The sequence below is a fragment of the Perca fluviatilis genome, chromosome 13, assembly GCF_010015445.1.
Source record: "Perca fluviatilis chromosome 13, GENO_Pfluv_1.0, whole genome shotgun sequence".
Taxonomy (NCBI): Eukaryota; Metazoa; Chordata; class Actinopteri; order Perciformes; family Percidae; genus Perca; species Perca fluviatilis.
In genome coordinates this window covers 585,104-605,197 of record NC_053124.1, presented here as the reverse complement: position 1 = coordinate 605,197, position 20,094 = coordinate 585,104, and the positions used below count along the sequence as shown (strand labels likewise).

At 40.4% G+C, this 20,094-nt stretch overlaps 1 protein-coding gene across 5 annotated transcripts in view; it reads left to right on the top strand.

Moving 5' to 3' along the window:
• smad10a (SMAD family member 10a) overlaps positions 1 to 17,594 on the top strand; it is a 51,014-nt gene extending 33,420 nt beyond the window's left edge. For 4 of the 5 annotated variants that reach the window (XM_039820139.1, XM_039820138.1, XM_039820143.1 and 1 more), the window contains 8 exons: positions 5,145 to 5,357; positions 5,912 to 6,169; positions 8,467 to 8,568; positions 12,923 to 12,976; positions 13,397 to 13,580; positions 14,860 to 15,028; positions 15,252 to 15,390; positions 15,633 to 17,594. In XM_039820139.1, coding sequence (XP_039676073.1) covers positions 5,145 to 5,357; positions 5,912 to 6,169; positions 8,467 to 8,568; positions 12,923 to 12,976; positions 13,397 to 13,580; positions 14,860 to 15,028; positions 15,252 to 15,390; positions 15,633 to 15,844 — 1,331 coding nt within the window. In that variant the 3' untranslated portion in view covers positions 15,845 to 17,594. The remainder of the gene's footprint in view (positions 1 to 5,144; positions 5,358 to 5,911; positions 6,170 to 8,466; positions 8,569 to 12,922; positions 12,977 to 13,396; positions 13,581 to 14,859; positions 15,029 to 15,251; positions 15,391 to 15,632) is intronic. The other variant, XM_039820141.1, reaches the window with a different exon arrangement.
• The last annotated feature ends 2,500 nt before the right edge of the window (positions 17,595 to 20,094 follow it).

Sequence of the window (20,094 nt, the reverse complement as noted above, 5' to 3'; positions counted from 1 at the left end):
CGACGCAAGTGTCTTTGCTAGTTTAAGACCGACACACTTGTCAATTTCCCGTCCAGCGCTGCGACTAGGATTAATGTGTTTTACAGGGTGGGGGGTGTGGCATCACAATGGTGGCTCTCCATCTTGATGTCGGCCAGCCATCACGATGGACGATGATATCATCCATCGGCACAACCCTATCTCATGGGCCTGCAGTCTGTAGCTATCCACTTCACCATGGGCCTGCAGTCTGTAGCTATCTGCTTCACCATGGGCCTGCAGTCTGTAGCTATCTGCTTCACCATGGGCCTGCAGTCTGTAGCTATCTGCTTCACCATGGGCCTGCAGTCTGTAGCTATCTGCTTCACCATGGGCCTGCAGTCTGTAGCTATCCACTTCACCATGGGCCTGCAGTCTGTAGCTATCCGCTTCACCATGGGCCTGCAGTCTGTAGCTATCTGCTTCACCATGGGCCTGCAGTGGCTATCTGCTTCACCATGGGCCTGCAGTCTGTAGCTATCCGCTTCACCATGGGCCTGCAGTCTGTAGCTATCCGCTTCACCATGGGCCTGCAGTCTGTAGCTATCTGCTTCACCATGGGCCTGCAGTCTGTAGCTATCTGCTTCACCATGGGCCTGCAGTCTGTAGCTTTCTGCTTCACCATGGGCTGTAGCTATCTGCTTCACCATGGGCCTGCAGTCTGTAGCTATCCACTTCACCATGGGCCTGCAGTCTGTAGCTATCCGCTTCACCATGGGCCTGCAGTCTGTAGCTATCTGCTTCACCATGGGCCTGCAGTCTGTAGCTATCTGCTTCACCATGGGCCTGCAGTCTGTAGCTATCTGCTTCACCATGGGCCTGCAGTCTGTAGCTATCTGCTTCACTATGGGCCTGCAGTCTGTAGCTATCTGCTTCACCATGGGCCTGCAGTCTGTAGCTATCTGCTTCACCATGGGCCTGCAGTCTGTAGCTATCTGCTTCACCATGGGCCTGCAGTCTGTAGCTATCTGCTTCATCATGGGCCTGCAGTCTGTAGCTATCTGCTTCACTATGGGCCTGCAGTCTGTAGCTATCCGCTTCACCATGGGCCTGCAGTCTGTAGCTATCTGCTTCACCATGGGCCTGCAGTCTGTAGCTATCTGCTTCACCATGGGCCTGCAGTCTGTAGCTATCTGCTTCACCATGGGCCTGCAGTCTGTAGCTATCTGCTTCATCATGGGCCTGCAGTCTGTAGCTATCTGCTTCACCATGGGCCTGCAGTCTGTAGCTATCTGCTTCACCATGGGCCTGCAGTCTGTAGCTATCTGCTTCATCATGGGCCTGCAGTCTGTAGCTATCTGCTTCACCATGGGCCTGCAGTCTGTAGCTATCTGCTTCATCATGGGCCTGCAGTCTGTAGCTATCTGCTTCACCATGGGCCTGCAGTCTGTAGCTATCTGCTTCATCATGGGCCTGCAGTCTGTAGCTATCTGCTTCACCATGGGCCTGCAGTCTGTAGCTATCTGCTTCACCATGGGCCTGCAGTCTGTAGCTATCTGCTTCACCATGGGCCTGCAGTCTGTAGCTATCTGCTTCACCATGGGCCTGCAGTCTGTAGCTATCTGCTTCATCATGGGCCTGCAGTCTGTAGCTATCTGCTTCACTATGGGCCTGCAGTCTGTAGCTATCCGCTTCACCATGGGCCTGCAGTCTGTAGCTATCTGCTTCACCATGGGCCTGCAGTCTGTAGCTATCTGCTTCACCATGGGCCTGCAGTCTGTAGCTATCTGCTTCACCATGGGCCTGCAGTCTGTAGCTATCTGCTTCATCATGGGCCTGCAGTCTGTAGCTATCTGCTTCACCATGGGCCTGCAGTCTGTAGCTATCTGCTTCACCATGGGCCTGCAGTCTGTAGCTATCTGCTTCATCATGGGCCTGCAGTCTGTAGCTATCTGCTTCACCATGGGCCTGCAGTCTGTAGCTATCTGCTTCATCATGGGCCTGCAGTCTGTAGCTATCTGCTTCACCATGGGCCTGCAGTCTGTAGCTATCTGCTTCATCATGGGCCTGCAGTCTGTAGCTATCTGCTTCACCATGGGCCTGCAGTCTGTAGCTATCTGCTTCACCATGGGCCTGCAGTCTGTAGCTATCTGCTTCACCATGGGCCTGCAGTCTGTAGCTATCTGCTTCATCATGGGCCTGCAGTCTGTAGCTATCTGCTTCACCATGGGCCTGCAGTCTGTAGCTATCTGCTTCACCATGGGCCTGCAGTCTGTAGCTATCTGCTTCACCATGGGCCTGCAGTCTGTAGCTATCTGCTTCATCATGGGCCTGCAGTCTGTAGCTATCTGCTTCACTATGGCATCTGTTAGCTTCTCTTGCCTTTGTTTATCTAGACTTCTCCCACACGCTGCATCTAGCGTAGTCTTGCCTTGCGCCACTGTTTGTTTCGCTGAATGATTTGCTGGTATCAGCGGTGTGTATTGCACTTAGGTGATATTTCAGACTGGAAGTACTCCGGTGATAAGAAAATTCAACTTTGCAGTGGTTACCAATAACTTTGGTTCTGTCTGCTGCTCCGTCTGGAAGAACTTTCAAATGAAAATGGCCATGTAAAAGTTATGTACCCTTCTCCATGTTTGTTGGTTTGTTTATCCGCCAGTTCTTTTCTTTTCCGGTTCCTGTAAGCGCGGCAGCAGTCAGCACAGACTTTTACAATAATAAAAGAAATAATAAAAACGGCGTTAATGCGCAATAAAATAATTGTCGGCGTTAATTAATTAATGAGTTAACGCGATAATAACGCGCCCAGCCCTATTTAAAAGATATTGTAAACTTCCATTTCTTGCTTCCCTGCCCTCCACCTAGGCACTATGGATGAAAATTAGCATTTAGCTATATCGTTACATGAATGTGACAACCTTATGTTGGAATAAGCATGTGAGTCAAGTCTGAACTGAAGGCTGCCATAACATAAAGAGAGTAGAACAAGGTTAATAAGTAAGTTTAATAAATCATTTTTTTGTGTGTGGGAGTTGCTCATAATAACCTCCAATACTTTGTGTGTACTGAGGAGTTGGGAGTTGAAAACAAGAGAATTGTCAAAGGTCCATTCGCGCAAGCAGGAATCACCTTATAGAGCGGAGTGACCTGTGAGAGCGTGTAGGCCCTCCAGCGCACCCCAACAATTAAATTTCAATTCAATTTAATTCAATTTTATTTATAGTATCAAATCATAACAGAGTTGTCTCGAGACACTTTACAGATAGAGAAGGTCTAGACCACACTCTATAAATTCCAAAATCCCAACAATTACAGTAATTCCCTCAAGAGCAAGCATTGGCAGTGTTGCGACAGTGGCGAGGAAAAACTCCCTTTTAGGAAGAAACCTCGGCAGACCCAGACTCTTGGTAGGTGGTTTCTGACGGGCCGGTTGGGGGTGTGATGAACAGTGGCGTAATAGTCACATTAAAGATAATACAACAAGATGCCCTCTTGTGTGTGCTGGCTCCTGTGTGTGCTTACTGCTTAGTTTTATACATTCTTTGCCTCTCCCCATGTTTTTGTTTCTCACTCGCAGCTGACTGTACAACTCTTGGTTGTTGTATTGGTGGACAAGGACTTAATGTGCGAGTGGCTCTTAATATCTCGCGTGTGAAATAATTTAATTTACTCATGAGCATGTTTCATCGTGCTAACGACATATCACATCAATCTGACGCTATATTTGTCTGTCTGAAATATGGCATTTTAGTGTCAGAATGTTTGTGATATATGTGGCTTGTGAAAAATGGGTCCAGTATTTACTTTGGTAAATATGGGGCGGAAGTATTAGTCATAATCTCTGTTCACGTTAATTTCTTCCATTAGAATCAATCCACTCAGGACCTGCCACTAGTCTTCTAAAGAGGCCTGGCAGTGGTGATGGGTATTATGAATGCGTTTGGATTTTATCCATACCGATACTGGTTATCAATACCGATACTTATAGATACTCTTAGCGATACTACCATTTATAATTTGGTGCAAAAATAAACACATAAAAAGAACAGTTGTTTTATTTTAAAAGTGACATTGTTTCCTGAGTTTCCTGTGTATATATACAGTTATGGAGTTAAATATGCCATCATCTACCTGCTGCAGCGTGGTCACTCACATCTGGACAGAGCAGGAAGCACTGTGAGGATGGTGTTTTTATGCCTCTGTGCCGGCGACAGCCGTGGACGGTTGTCTGTATGTACGTCCCATTCTTGTGAACGCAATATCTCAGGACCCCCTGGAGGAACTATCTTCAAATTTGCATGAACTCATTAGATTTTGGAGGATAAAGGTCACTGTGACCTCATAAAACGCTTTGTGGCCATAACTCAAGAATTCCTACGCTAATTATGACAGGATATAATAATGAAGTGATGGCATTTTATACCCAAAAGGTCAAAGGTCAACTTCACTGTGACATCATAATGCTCTGTAAAGAAATAAAATATATGTTTTAATTCAAATAGTTTTGACATTCATTGTGCTAACCATCAGAAATACATGCATGTGGTACTCTGAGAATGAGTCTGTCTATCCATCAGTAAAGCCACTGAGCATGTGTAGAAACCAAACTATTTAGAGACAAGCTGAGACAAGCGGTTCAAGGCTTTCACACAACATCGAATGTATGTCTGTACACCATGACATGTTCTTTTGAAAGACGTTTTTTAAACTGAATTATTAATATTGTCAGTGATTTACAGATAAAATGATTTGGGATAAAATCACTTCACATGTAAATAGACTATATTATTGGGGTTATTTCTTATATATTTTTGCTATAATTGTGTGTATTCGTGTGTACTTTTTTGAACCATGAACTGAGTTTGTGCAAAAAAAGGACTGTTTAAAAGGTGCTAAAAAATGAATGCACACAAAATCAGCAGTTTAGAACTAAAATGACCCAAGACCCTCAAGGGCTAGTATTAATGACTTGAATATCAATAACCAGTAATGCTTTTCCATTAGGTTGTTTGAATGTTTATTGCCTGAGCACCAATGATAGTTTATGAATGTCCACCTATGATATTCCCGAGGCTGTTTGTATTCAAATCTTCTGATGACTGATTTTTTTTTTTTATAAGCTCATGTCCCACACTAAAATCACTGCAGTACAGCATAGTTATTGTTCTTCTTGCCTCTTGCAGCAGCACCAGGTGGCCTGATCAAAGAGGAATACATTCATGACTGTATACAGATGGAACTCCCACCTGGCATGCCTCTGTCTGACCACCAAGCGGCCCTGAAGCTTCCTCCTCCAGACCACTATGGCCAGCCCTTGCCTCCCCCACAGCTGTCCTCTGAGCCCCATGGACCCCCACCTGTCACCAGATACACTAACCTGCCTGTCTCACCCAAAGGTCAGCTCTTAATTATCTCTATTGTCTGTAATGGTTAACTATCACCCCGTTCCGACCTGGTTTTAACATCCTTCCTGAGTGATCTGATCACAAGTGGACAGCTCTAGGTAAATGTGAAAAAACGCATTGAGATCAGATCTCAAAAAACACATTTGGAGGTGGTTTGAGCCGCATGTGTCCACATTCTAATAGCATCCTGACGATTCCTAGCAAACATGAAAGATAAAATAAAGCAGTTCAAACCACAGAGATTCAGTTAGGAGCTACAAACATACTAAGAGCTGAACACAGAGACTTTTAAGAACATCTTTTTTCTCCTGCACAGGTCCCGCTGCCCGTCAGTAGACCTCCTTATCCTTAACTCATAATCAGACTTGCTTATTATGGTTGATCTATGTACATTATTTTGGGTAGGTAGCGGATAAATAATATGTATGAGCTGGGGGGAGCTGATCACTGCTGACAGCTGCAGCTACTTTGTTTGAATGTGGGCTCTCAAACACAGGTGAGAGAGTTGATGTCAGGCCTGATGTGTTCCTCTGTTCTCCTTACAGTGTCTGGCTCCAGCTCTATGCTACCCCTACAGGGCGGTCACGGTGACGGCCGTCTCCAAACTGCATCTCCACAAGCTCAAATTATGACCCCGGCACCACGGCCTCCGACCCCAACCCAACCCCCTCCTCAGCAACAGGCTGCCCAGCAACCCTCACAACCCCCCCACCCACAACAACCCTCCATACCTCCTTCTCACTCGCATGGACAGAACGGATACAGCAGCAATAAACACTCTCAGAGTCAGGCTGCCTTCCACAGTGAGTTCACACAAACACACACACAAACACACATACATTCAATTCTATTTTAATTATAGTATCAAATCATTCATTCACCAGGTGTTTTGGGCTAAGTACAATAACTTCAAGTTTTAAGTTTTGTCTGAGTTTAGCATCAGGAAATTGTATGTCATCCAGGATTTTATGCCCTCAATGCATGCTTGAAGTTTAACTAAGTGATTTGGTTTCTGACTTGATCAATAGATATAATTTGGTATCATCTGCATAACAGTACAAGTTAATAAAGTGTTCCTTAATAATATTGCCTAGAGGCAGCATATACAAGGTGAATAGAATAGGTCCAAGCACCAAGCCTTGTGGAACACCATGGCTTTAGCGTGCATGGAGGATTGATCGTTAACATGAACAAACTGAGATTGATCCTATAAAAAGGACTTAATACAAGCTTGAGCGTATGCCCCATGTACAGGGCTCAGTCCTTGCCCTGCGGTCGCGGGTTCAATTCCAACCTGCGGCCCTTTGCTGCATGTCATTCCAGCTCTCTCTCCCCTTTCATGTCTTCAGCTGTTCTATTATATAAAGGCCTTAAATGCCAAAAAAAAAAGAATCTTAAAAGAAGAAGAAGAAGAAGAAGAAGAAGAAGAAGCGTTAGAGGAATAGATGGCTCAGTAGAGCTGTGACTCTCTGTCAGCCGGGCTACAGTGCTGAAAAGAAACCTTGGGTTGTTCTTCTTTTCCTCTATTAATGATGAGTAACAGGCTGCTTTGACATTTCTGAGGCCCTTCCTATAAGCTCTCAGACTTTGTTTCGTTTCCCAGGGAATGGAAAACTTCAGCAATTGCCAAGTAGTGGATAATAATTCATAATGAAAATGATATTAACAAAATAAATATTTTATTTTTAAATACCGATATGTAACTGTTCTTGGTTAGGTACTGCGTGTTAATTTAAAACATGTATACTAAGTTTTTACACTTAAAATAATACTGTGAAATAATAATAATAATAATAATAATAATAATAATAAAACTTAAAATGAAGATGACTCTTCATGAAAGCAGTGTTAATTGCAGAGCTGGACTGCAATGGATTGTACAGGTATTGTAGTGTAGTGTTTTTCTTTTTCTTGTACTTTCTCATACACATCTCATGCAAGTTAGCAACATCAACCTTTTTAGTAACTGAATACTGTGAACGTGTCAGGTTGTAGGAGAGACACAAACAAGGTGATTTGGAGTCCAGAGGATAATCCTTTTCTTCCACCAGTAATATGCAAGAGCTCACAGGTCCATTAGTTTTAACCGGAAGCATCTGCAGATTATAGCCAGTGTTAGAGTATGCGTAAAGCTAAATCAGTGATTTCTTTCTAAACACATTATACATGTTAGAAAATACTTAAAATCATGTGAAAAACATGTAAACTGTGTAAGGCAAGGCAATTTTATTTGTATAGCACAATTCAGCAGCAATGCGATTCAAAGTGCTTTACACAAGACATATAGACAGTTAAAAATATCATACAAATTGGGAACAGATGAAGAAACAGTTATAAAAAATGAATGAATAAAGAATACAATTTAAAATTTAAATACAAAAATGAATTAAGAAAAGGCAGTGTTAAAAAGAAAGGTCTTCAGCCTTGATTTAAAAGAGCTGAGATTAGGTGCCGACCTACAGTTTAGCGGTAGTTTGTTCCAGATGTAGGGACCATAGAAGCTGAACGCAGCTTCCCCCTTTTTTGTTCCGACTCTGGGTATGGCAAGCAGTACCTGTAGTACTAAATTGTGGAGTTAGACCATTTCCGTCACCATTTCTGTGTCCAGGATTTTTTGTGCAGCCTGAAATCATGGTTCGATGAGCACAGTCATCCTTAACAAAACCCCTCCCCTATGTGTAAAAACTACGATACTACTAACAAAAGAGCGCATAGCATCAGTGTTGCTTCCTTCACCCACTCTGTGAGCTGCTAACGATAGCCTGTTACCACGGAGCGGCACTCGTTCTTCAGCTCGGGGGTGTGTGCTGTGCTAAAGACTGTGTGTGGTACTTTTTTATGTGCCAGCGAACAAACACAGCTGCAACAAGAGTCTGTCGATGTGCAGCAGTCAATTGCAGACAGAGAATTTTGAAATCATTCAGATCTGGCTGGGTGGTTTATAACACATTAAGCAGATGTAGTAGGGTTTGTTTTCATGTAGTTAGAGGGAATGATTAACAGTATATTGAGGAATTAAGGAACATTAAGTTGTTGCACTGCACGTTGATGGACACTGCACATGGTCACACTGGTCCTTCTTTACTTCCCTGTAATTCAGCAGTTTGGACCGGCAGCAGCACAGCCTCCTACACTCCCATTGGACCGCAGCAGAATGGCCGTGGTCACCAACAACCTCCCCTCCATCATCCAAACCACCACTGTAAGATATGCTTCAAAACAAAAGAGTTCCCCATGATGTTCTGTGACATTCCCAGAATCTCACTGCTCCTATTTAAGTGTTTTTTTGTATTGTAGATGTGATGTTATTCATTTGTAGAAAATGTATCTCACTATGTTATCGTCACATAACCTTGATCATGTATACTGTACAATGGCTGTAGAAATGTGGGATTGCTGTGGTATAAATAGATACATTCTATATTTCTTAATTTGTCCCAGGAAATGATTTGGTCATAAATATGAATTCAGAGCACAAAGTCTCAACATGATTGATCAAACAGAGACGTGGTACCAACAGTAACCAGGACTTCTTGGTGTGTAACAAGCCATCTGGAGTGTCTTCTTTCAGCCTCACTAATAATTACAAGATACAGATGTGGTATAAGAGAAAGATCTGGTAATTAATATAATTTCATGTCCTGTGCTGTCTTTTTATGCCTCTGCACCGGCGATAGCCGTGTCCAGAGGTATTATGTTGGGGTTGTCCTTCTGTACCATTCTCGTGAACATGATAGCTCAGAAACTTCTTAAGGGAATTTCTTCAGATTTGGCACAAACGTCCACTTGGACTCAAGGATGAAAGGTCAAAGGTCAAGGTCCCTTTCAATTCAATTCAAATCAATTTTAGGTAACACTTTATAATAACCATCGTTAATAGATGGTATATTGATAGTTAATTAATCTTTAGTTAATTGTCATTTAACTGTCAGCAAACATTTTACTGTTAACAAACAATGAAATTATAATTAATAATGTTTACTAATTATTAGTAGTGCTGTAAATTAACAGTTTATTGTTACACACATTATATCCCTCATATACTATATTAGGTATCTGGTAATGATTAAATGTAAATTAATTGAATTGATAATAATTTAATTTAATTAAATGTTTGTAAACCTTTAAGAAACCATTTTTAAAACATCTATAAACATTACATGATGGAGCAGATATTCCTAACACTTTGTTAAGGGTTACTAGTTGCTTTGTAAAGCGTCTATAAACAGTGGCTGGATGGTTATTATAAAGTTGCAACAGATGTCTAGAATACCTTGCTAAATAGTTAATAAATACTTTGTAAACCATCTATAAACATTATATGGATGGCTATTGTACTGATGTTTTTCATAGTTATTGGTTAGTATATATATATATATATATATATATATATATATACACACACATATATGTATGTGTATATATATATATATGTGTGTAAATATATGTGTGTGTATACCGAATTCCAAATTATTATGCAAATAATATTTTACACTGATCTTCCTAAATAGTCAATGCAGTCAGTATAACTTTTAAGTCACCAACCGTTAGGGTATAAGTCGAATTTCATTGAACAAACCACCCAAGGAAAACAGTATTTTTTTCAAAAATAAAAAACAGCATTAGGAGGTCATATTTACTGAAATCAAAAGCTATTTCAATCAAACGCATCTTGAAAACAGTGCAAGTTCCATGTTAACATAACCTTTCTTTGATATCACCTTCACAATTCTTGCATCCATTGAACTTGTGAGTTTATGGAGAGTTTCTGCTTGAATGTCTTTTCAGGATGTCAGAATAGCCTCCCAGAGCTGCTGTTTGGATGCAAACTGCCCCCCACCCTCATAGATCTTTTGCTTGAGGATGCTCCAAAGGTTCTCGATAGGGTTGAGGTCAGGGGAGGATGGGGGCCACAATGTGGTTGTTCAATGAAATTCGACTTATACCCTAACGGTTGGTGACTTGAAAATTGTACTGACTGTTATTTGCATTGACTATTTATGAAAATCAGTGTGTATATCATATATATCATTTGCATAATAATTTGGAACGTGGTGTATATACAGTATATATACATATATATGTACATATATATGTATGTATATAGATAGTTTTTTTTAAATATAATTTAATGAAGGGCAAAACATTTATCATTGCTTCACCAAGCATTTACTAACCTACTAAGCTGATTTAAAAGGTCCCATGACATGGTGCTTTTTGGATGATTTTATATAGACCTTAGTGGTCCCCTAATCCTGTATCTGAAGTCTCTCTTATATAGGCCTTAGTGGTCCCCTAATACTGTATCTGAAGTCTCTTTTATATAGGCCTTAGTGGTCCCCTAATACTGTATCTGAAGTCTCTTTTATATAGACCTTAGTGGTCCCCTAATACTGTATCTGAAGTCTCTTTTATATAGACCTTAGTGGTCCCCTATACTGTATCTGAAGTCTTTTTATATAGTAGGCCTTAGTGGTCCCCTACATTACTGTATCTGAAGTCTCTTTTATATAGGCCTTAGTGGTCCCCTAATACTGTATCTGAAGTCTCTTTTATATAGACCTTAGTGGTCCCCTAATCCTGTATCTGAAGTCTCTTTTATATAGACCTTAGTGGTCCCCTAATACTGTATCTGAAGTCTCTTTTATATAGGCCTTAGTGGTCCCTTAATACTGTATCTGAAGTCTCTTTTATATAGACCTTAGTGGTCCCCTAATACTGTATCTGAAGTCTCTTTTATATAGGCCCTAGTGGTCCCCTAATACTGTATCTGAAGTCTCTTTTATATAGACCTTAGTGGTCCCCTAATACTGTATCTGAAGTATCTTTTATATAGGCCCTAGTGGTCCCCTAATACTGTATCTGAAGTCTCTTTTATATAGACCTTAGTGGTCCCCTTAAACTGTATCTGAAGTCTCTTTTATATAGACCTTAGTGGTCCCCTTAATACTGTATCTGAAGTCTCTTTTTATATATAGACCTTAGTGGTCCCATAATACTGTATCTGAAGTCTCTTTTATATGGACCTTAGTGGTCCCCTAATACTGTATCTGAAGTCTCTTTTATATAGACCTTAGTGGTCCCCTAATCCTGTATCTGAAGTCTCTTTTATATAGACCTTAGTGGTCCCCTAATACTGTATCTGAAGTCTCTTTTATATTTTTTTTTTTTTTTTTTTTTTTTTTTTTTTTTTTTTTTTTTTTTTTTTTTTTTTTTTTTTTTTTTTTTTTTTTTTTTTTTTTTTTTTTTTTTTTTTTTTTTTTTTTTTTTTTTTTTTTTTTTTTTTTTTTTTTTTTATTTTTTTTTTTTTTTATTTTAATTTTTTTTTTTTTTATATTTTTTATTTTTTTTTTTTTTTTTTTTTTTTTTTTTTTTTTTTTTTTTTTTTTTTTTTTTTTTTTTTTATTAATATTTTTTTAATTTTTTTTTATATTTTTTTTTAAATTTTTTTTTATTTTTTTTTTTTTTTTTTTTTTTTTTTTTTTTTTTTTTTTTTTTTTTTTTTTTTTTTTTTTTATTTTTTTTTTTTTTTTTTTTTATTTTTTTTTTTTTTTTTTTTTTTTTTTTTTTATTTTTTTTTTTTTTTTTTTTTTTTTTTTTTTTTTTTTTTTTTTTAACAATTGTTTTTTTTTTTTTTGGTGATGGTTTTTTTTTTTTTTTTTTTTGGTTGGGAAAGTGAATTTCACATAAAAAAAAAAAAAAAAAGGCCCCCCCCCTTCCTTTTCCCCTCCTAAAAAAAAATTTTTTTTTTTTCCATCTGAGCTTTCATTTTCTCAAAGGCAGGTCAGGATACCCAGGGCTCGGTTTAGACCTATCACCATTTCTAGCCACTGGGGGACTTCATTTAATATTGGATGTGGCTTTTTTTTTTGCGAGGCGCAAATGTTCCACCAGAACAAGTTCCTTCCTGAGACTATTTAGCCAGCGTCTTTGCAACCAGAGATTAGCGTTGCCCATGACGATTGTGATTGCTTTAAAGAAATTCAAACAACCCAGAGAGTTTCATTCTTCTCTCCAGGACTGTATGTGTGGTGTAGCCACACCTTACTCCACACAGCGCTGTTGAGATAGGTCTGGCAATGTGAGACTACTGAATTAGTGACTAATCTTGAAACTGTGGTGATTGTATAGATCTTTTGTGCTGTTGGGTTGAAGGTGTGTAGAAAGCATCCACGTTTTACTAAACAATACACTTAATACCTTTAACTGAATTCCTTCAAAGTCTTCACTACATATATTATATGAGTCTGTGCGGACATAGATGCAAACTGCATCTTGATTGGTTGGCTGAGGCATGCAAACGCAAGGCAGTAATTCTAGTTTGATATTACCATGAGGAGTTGCCAAAGTATGAATTTTTCATAATTTATTTCAAAGCTACACTATCAAGTGGGAATGTGGTGGATCAAGATGCTAATGCAAATATAGTGTCTGTATAAATCTTAAAGCCTATGGTATGCCTTAAAAACATGCAAGTTTGCTCTCCCACCACCCACAAATGTCACAAATGAGTTGGTTACAGCTCCAGGCTAATGTATTTATACCTCTGCTTTCAGGGTCTCAGCATCATGGCTCAACTTCTTTTCCTCCTTCTGTGTCCAACCATCCAGGTAAGAGAGTATTACACACCACAATGGATGTACTGTGAGCATGTTGCCACTGATTTCATACAGTATTTTTAAACTGGCATATAACTATTGCTTACTACTGTTATTAGAAGTATTGCTGCACAGGGCTCAGTAAGTAGGAACTCTTGTGTATCATATATGTCATCACTGTTTACATCATGGTTTGTCTACGTTGACAGTTAATATAAAGAAAGACTGTAAAAATGCTTGTGCACTGTAGGTTGTAAGGTTTATTATGAATGTGTATTTAAGAATGACCTATTAGACATGTATCCACAGTATCTGGGGTGATGGATACACTGCATGTGTTTGGGGTGGAATGCGTCACATCTGGGCACAAAGGTGGAAGGAAAATCTGACTCACAGTTTAGTCACACACTGTTTGCTCTGTTTTCATTGCAGGACCAGAGTTTTGGTGCTCTATCTCCTACTTTGAAATGGACGTTCAGGTGGGTGAGATGTTCAAGGTGCCCTCCAGCTGCCCTATAGTAACCGTGGATGGCTATGTTGACCCGTCAGGTGGCGATCGCTTTTGCCTGGGCCAGCTGAGTAACGTCCACCGCACAGATGCAAGTGAGAGAGCCAGGTGTGTCTCTTCAATAGATTTAAAATAGCCATTTCATCGAAAGCTTTAGAAAAGTCATGGAATTTGGTTATGTTTAATGAAATGAATGTTACTCTAATCTTTTGTGTGGTACCCTTCCATGTAATGTAACATAACGGTAAACTACTTCTGCAGAGTTGAGGTAACATAGCTCTAATTTGCGTCGCTGTGTGACAATGTTTTGTTGTCAGGACGCTTTACAGATAGAGGAGACTAGTAGTCTAGACCACTCTATAACTTACAGAGACCCAAACGATTCCCCCCAAGAGCATGCATTTGGTACGTTTCTTAATTTTCTCCCCACGTACCGCCTCTCCCTCCATGTACAGTATACCAGCTAGCTAAAATGATGTTTGAATAGAGTTTGAATCAGATTATGTTTGAATAATGCCTAGTACGTGTTCATTTAATATTTCATGGCTCTCCTAATGACCAATTCTATATCGGTCATTAGAGAGCCATAAAATAGTAGTAGTATGCCGCATTGTTTTTTCAGATTTGTATCCTGAAATGAGTTTATAATTAAATGTATTAAGAATACGCTGATACAACAATCTGTTCCGTTTCCCCTTATGCTTCAAAGCCAGTACCAGACTGATATTAGTGCTTGTAAAGCAATTTTAAATAAATAAAGGACAATGTATTGACTGTGCCTGTAGTTTGAAGTATTTGAAGTGAATATGAACATGACCAACTATTAGAGAGAGTAAACATTTTATTTTTCATGGGCATTTTGTCCTTGAAAATGTGTGGTAACACTGAGAGAGCTGCAATCCCAGTTAATGGCTCCTATTTGAATGCTAATAAAGTTATTTTTCCTTCTGTAAAATAGATCGTAGAAGAAAAAATACTCCTACTACTTTTTCCACTTTGGAGTAAAGTCACTATGCGCTATGCAATACATTGTGCAAAGGTACATTACATAACATTCATTTGACTGGATGGACATGTGCTCATCTCAGCCAGAGATCTTTTCTGTTGTGGTCCCACAGTGTCAGGACAGCAGAGTCATCTTCCACCATATCTCATTTCAAACAGACAATGCCAGAGTGCCTCGTTAGCCGAACGGCTACAGCACATGTGACCACAACCTTTATTGCATGTCATACCCCTCTCTCTCTCCCTACATCCAGTCTGCCTTTACGCTGTCATCTCTCAAATAAAGGGTGAAAATGCTACATATCATTTTTTTTTTTATATACAATAAATGATAGGAGGTTCCACGGCTGTTTTTCCTGATGTTTTTTTCTTGTGTGTCCAGGTTGCACATAGGTAAGGGTGTGCAGCTGGAGTGTCGTGGTGAGGGCGATGTGTGGATGCGCTGTATGAGCGACCATGCTGTGTTTGTACAGAGCTACTACCTCGACAGGGAGGCAGGCCGAGCACCAGGTGATGCTGTGCACAAGATCTATCCTGGAGCCTACATCAAGGTCAGCTCACACGCACAAGTCAGATTTTGTGACATGCACACACATATATTCTCTACTTTTAAACTATTTAACTATTTTGTTATTTTGTTCACACACCAGTGAGCAGCAATGAAATATGAGCCATTGTTAGCTGCAAATAGGGAACTGAATGAACTGTTGTAAAGTGTTATTAAAGAATGAATGGTGGTCAGATGTAAACTAACCCTGCCTGTATATCACTCAGGTGTTTGACCTGCGGCAGTGCCACAGACAGATGCAGCAGCAGGCAGCGACCGCTCAGGCTGCTGCTGCTGCACAGGCAGCTGCTGTGGCAGGAAATATTCCAGGTCCAGGCAGCGTCGGAGGCATTGCACCTGCAGTTAGTAAGTGTTGTTGACACTTTCACGTTCATTCGACATTAACAATACACGGTCGATGGCAATTTGATGCAAATGCAAAATGTAGACTAGGCTATTCGACAAATCTGAGTCATCTGTTGCACTTAATTCCAGTTTTGTTTCTGTTCTCTCTGACTTCATTGTGAATGTCACTGGGATGGAGCAGTGCCCTGATAGTGAGCACCATCAGATATCATTTTGGATTTCCCTCTCTTGTTCACTGACAGGTCTGTCTGCAGCGGCTGGGATTGGTGTGGATGACCTGAGGCGTCTGTGCATCCTGCGGCTCAGCTTCGTGAAGGGCTGGGGGCCCGACTACCCCCGGCAGAGCATCAAACACACGCCCTGCTGGGTGGAGGTCCACTTGCACCGCGCTCTGCAGCTTCTGGATGAGGTGTTGCACACTATGCCATTGGCAGATCCAGGGCCTGCTAACTAAGGACCAAGACCATGTTCAAATTCCAATCTGGATTCTATGAATGTGTGCAGACAGACAGACATGTTGCCAAATATGCTATGTAATTAATACACAAAGCAAATCAATGAAAAATACACAGGAAACAACACATCATGCTTGTAACAATCAATGCACACATCACTCATGCTGTCTCACAGACAAACACACACATGCACACACATGCACACACATGCACACACATGCACACACACACACACACACACACACACACACACACACACACACACACTGCAACCAAAATGTCTGTAGCCAAACAGACATCAAAGTGCTGATGTTTTTCCTAATGCTTTAATCTAAAGTCCAAGACAAGGGAGTTGGAGCTCTGAAGGTAAATATTCTGATCAACTTGTCTCTGACCGAAAGACATTTGTGTGCACTGCAGAAATCCAGGGATGTGTTTCAGAAATCCAGTTCCCCTATATGCAATTTGGATTTCTAATTGTAGGAGCACATTCATTCACACACACAGACATGTAAAAAGTTATACAGGAGTGAAAAACACTCCAGAAAAAGAACTGCAACTGGAAAATGCTGTTAGTAAATACAAACAGCATTACAGTTCTCTTTATGTCTTATCAAAAACAGAACTGATGTAGAAGTGAGAATTAAGGAAAGCAGTGTTATGTCATCTCTGTGCTTGTACTGTGCTGTGCTCTTCACTGTACGTTGATTGAAACTCAAACTGTTACCATTGATATCTGGTTAGGCCTCCTATTACGCTCAGCTCAAGTTATTTTATTTTTGTACCAAAAGACTAAAAAGCCAAAAATATTGAGCTTTAAAGTAGTGTTGTTGTTATTTGTAATGAAACAGTGCTACCCTGTATGTAACCAAATGGTTGGTGTTAATCACCAAAGCCAAAATACCTCATAACTACAGTGCAAAGTCACAATTTAGTTTTCTGTCTAAAGCGCACACACTTTGTTCATCACTGACAGGCTGAAGTCAATCAATGAAGCCCTCTGAAATCATCCTGACTACAACTCTCCCTAAGCTTTGTATTTATTTAGCTTTATAATGCACTGTGCTGTGATGTGCAGTAGCAGTACTAGATCATTTAACTGATATGTGTTACTGTGGAACATTAGTTTGACTCTACAGTTTTACAGCAGAAAGAAGCTTATTGTAACATGTTATGCTTAATGGAAAACAACCATCAGCAGCTCCAGAGACAGAAACCTGAGTGCCGTTCTCTAGTCTGAATGCTGAGGATGGCCCAATCTCGATGTTTACACTCAGACTCACAGGCTCTGAGGTGTGTTCCTGCTAAATCTGTGAGGGCTTGGGGCTGTCCCACTGTCAAATCCTCAAGTGCACGACGGCTTTCTTGCAGACATGTTGAACGCTTCATGCACCCTTTCTGTAAGTCTGCATCTCTGCAGACTTCGCCTAAAGGGGAATTCATTAACCACAATTGATAGTGTTGTGTTATTAAAAAAAAGTTACCGGGGAAGCCCAAAAGTATTAAAAAACATAAACAAGGAGGATTGGCACACGGGGGTTTAACATATTAAATTTACATAGAAACACTACATCAACATTAAGGATTTTAGATACTACATAAAAAAGATGAAATCAGGAAAGCAAGCACACCCAGTTCATTCATTAACCGTTTCTTTTCATTTTGCTTAATGCTGCGGTCACTGTGTAAAGAGCATGAAAGACGTCCAAGAAAGTACAACAAGTCAAATAATAAAAAGTCCCAAACCAACAATTATACATAACTTGTTTTGGCGTCAATCAAGATAACATGCTATGTCCCCGCAAAGTGCTTCCCGTTTCTACCATCTGGAGCCATTGCAGCCTCTCGGTGAAGTCAGTGAGTGTTCAGGGTTTAAGCCTTAAGCCTGATGTATGGTCCTGTACCAGAGCTCCACGCAGAGCTTTCTCCTGAAGTTTATACTTGTGCATTGGTGTGTGTGTCGATCTCTTATTTTTGTTTATTTTATTTTTTGGGGGGTCATTTTCGGCCTTTAATTTGACAGGACAGCTGAAGACATGAAAGGGGAGAGAGAGGGGGGGAATGACCTGCAGCAAAGGGCCACAGGTCGGAGTCGAACCCAGGCCAGCTGCGTCGAGGAGTAAACCTCTATATATGGGCGCCCGCTCTACCAACTGAGCTATCCGGGCGCCTGTGTGTTGATCTCTTTAAGAGAATAGCAGGGCCGGCATGTGTGTGTGCGTGGGGAGTGTGCAGCGGCGGCGCCAGAGATGTTCTTTTGCTGGTGCTGTGTAGGCGTAGGCTAGGGCGTAGGGTCGGTACCTCCACGTACCTACTACGTAGCCACGGCGTTGATTTAACGCAGAAGCATAAATCAGGCTTTCGGGTGGATATTGGGATTGGGCCCCTCTCTTACAGTGTGTTCACTCCTGTACCTCGCAGTTGATTTAAACTCTGGGTTGATGTCTCCACTACCTCCAGAGCCCCTATTCAGACCATCATGCTGTTATAAGGCTAAATTAACCTTGTTTATTCATATCCAACTTATTTGCTTCTTTGGAAGCAGTTTGAGGATTGATTTGTTAAAGTTAAATTTGATAACAGTACGCTCCTATTTTAAAATAAAGGCAAAATAAGTAGAAAGTTGAAACCATGATTAGCATTTATATGACTGCTGATCATGTGATGACAGTTACAGTTAGGTGTTTTAGGAACCCTCCCAGCATGCACTGGGGAAATCAGGTCTCATTTTATTTTTACGAGTGTTGTGTTTCCTCTGTTGAACATGAGCATCAAAGACATGCCCATTGGAAGAGATGAGAGTTGCTGTAAGCATCCCTCCAGCCCATACCGGCCATGTAATGATACTTTTATAGAGTGATGCAGGGCTTGTTCTGTGTAAAAATGCAGTCCAAGCTAATATGAGGCTTCAGCAGTCTGAGTTTGTCAAATCTAAAGTGGAACTCTTCCACAGTTAGTCTTTGTGTTTCCAAAGTGTTTCTGGGACGTAACGCTGTGCCAAAGGGATACGTTCTAGTAGTTAAATTATTTGTAGCATTAAAACCTACATGGATTTATCTTAGTCAGACTGTAGAAACCGCATATTCTCTTCAGCTGCACGTGAATGACTTTACACAGAAGAATGTCTGTGGGTTTCTTACAGCAGTTAAGTATTTGTTGGGAAGGTATCACTTCCCAGCCAGTATGCAGAGGAGGAGTGATTACAGCGACCCATTACTCCTTCAACATACAGAACATATGGCATACATGCATATTTTATAAAGATAGACTTGAAAAAATAAGAACCTATCCTTTAAAGCCAAAACCCAGCACAGACTGCACACCTCAGACACATGTATCTGTAACGTGTGTGTGTGTGTGTGTGTGTGTGTACAAGCCTTTAGTTGGCCAGTGATTGACACTGAAGGAGGATACACACCAGAGTTCAAAGAAACTGCTCCAAACACGCTTGTTGTGAACTGGTCTTAGATAGCATGTAGGCTGAGTGTACTGTGTAGAAAAGAGATCTGCTGTCCTGTGACATACACCAGACTTGACCCAATAAAAGGGTACATTGTAATCAATGTCAAAAGGTACAATCTTTGGATGAATCCAACTGTGCTGTACAGGGAATATTGTTTGTTGATATAGATCCAAATGTGAATAAATGTACCAACCAGTGTATCTGTGGTAAGATGAGAGGTGTGAGGAAACATGTGTCATCTGATTCAGCTGCTTTACAAAGATCAGCCATATGCATATTTGTGATTTGTGCCTTTTGTTATCAACCATAGATGCACCAACACTGGATTGTAAGACAGACACAAGTTTGTCTTTCTACACATGAAGAATTCTGTTGCACATTGTGATTTGGTTTTCAGCTGATGGTATTCTGTGGTTCCCTCAGGTATCTGTGTAGTTCATTGAAGATATCACAATGTGTCAAACTAGTTTATGGCGATAGAAAAACTATTAACAAAGCACTCATCATACCTGAGTAGTATTATTTATTGCCTTAGTGTTTTGTGAGTGTAAAATATGAATGAGTATGCTTTGCACTATTTTAATCTTAGCATGGACAACACAAATAGATGTTATATCTGTTCTCTTCTGCCCATATTCAGGGAGGTACACGTTTTCAAGTAGGCCTTTTCAGATAATGGCCAACTCATCATCATCTCATCATCAGAGGATTATCCCCATCTCTCCACAATCACACCACATCACCTCCATGATGTGTCCAGAAATGCTTTGTATTTAGCAACTGTCT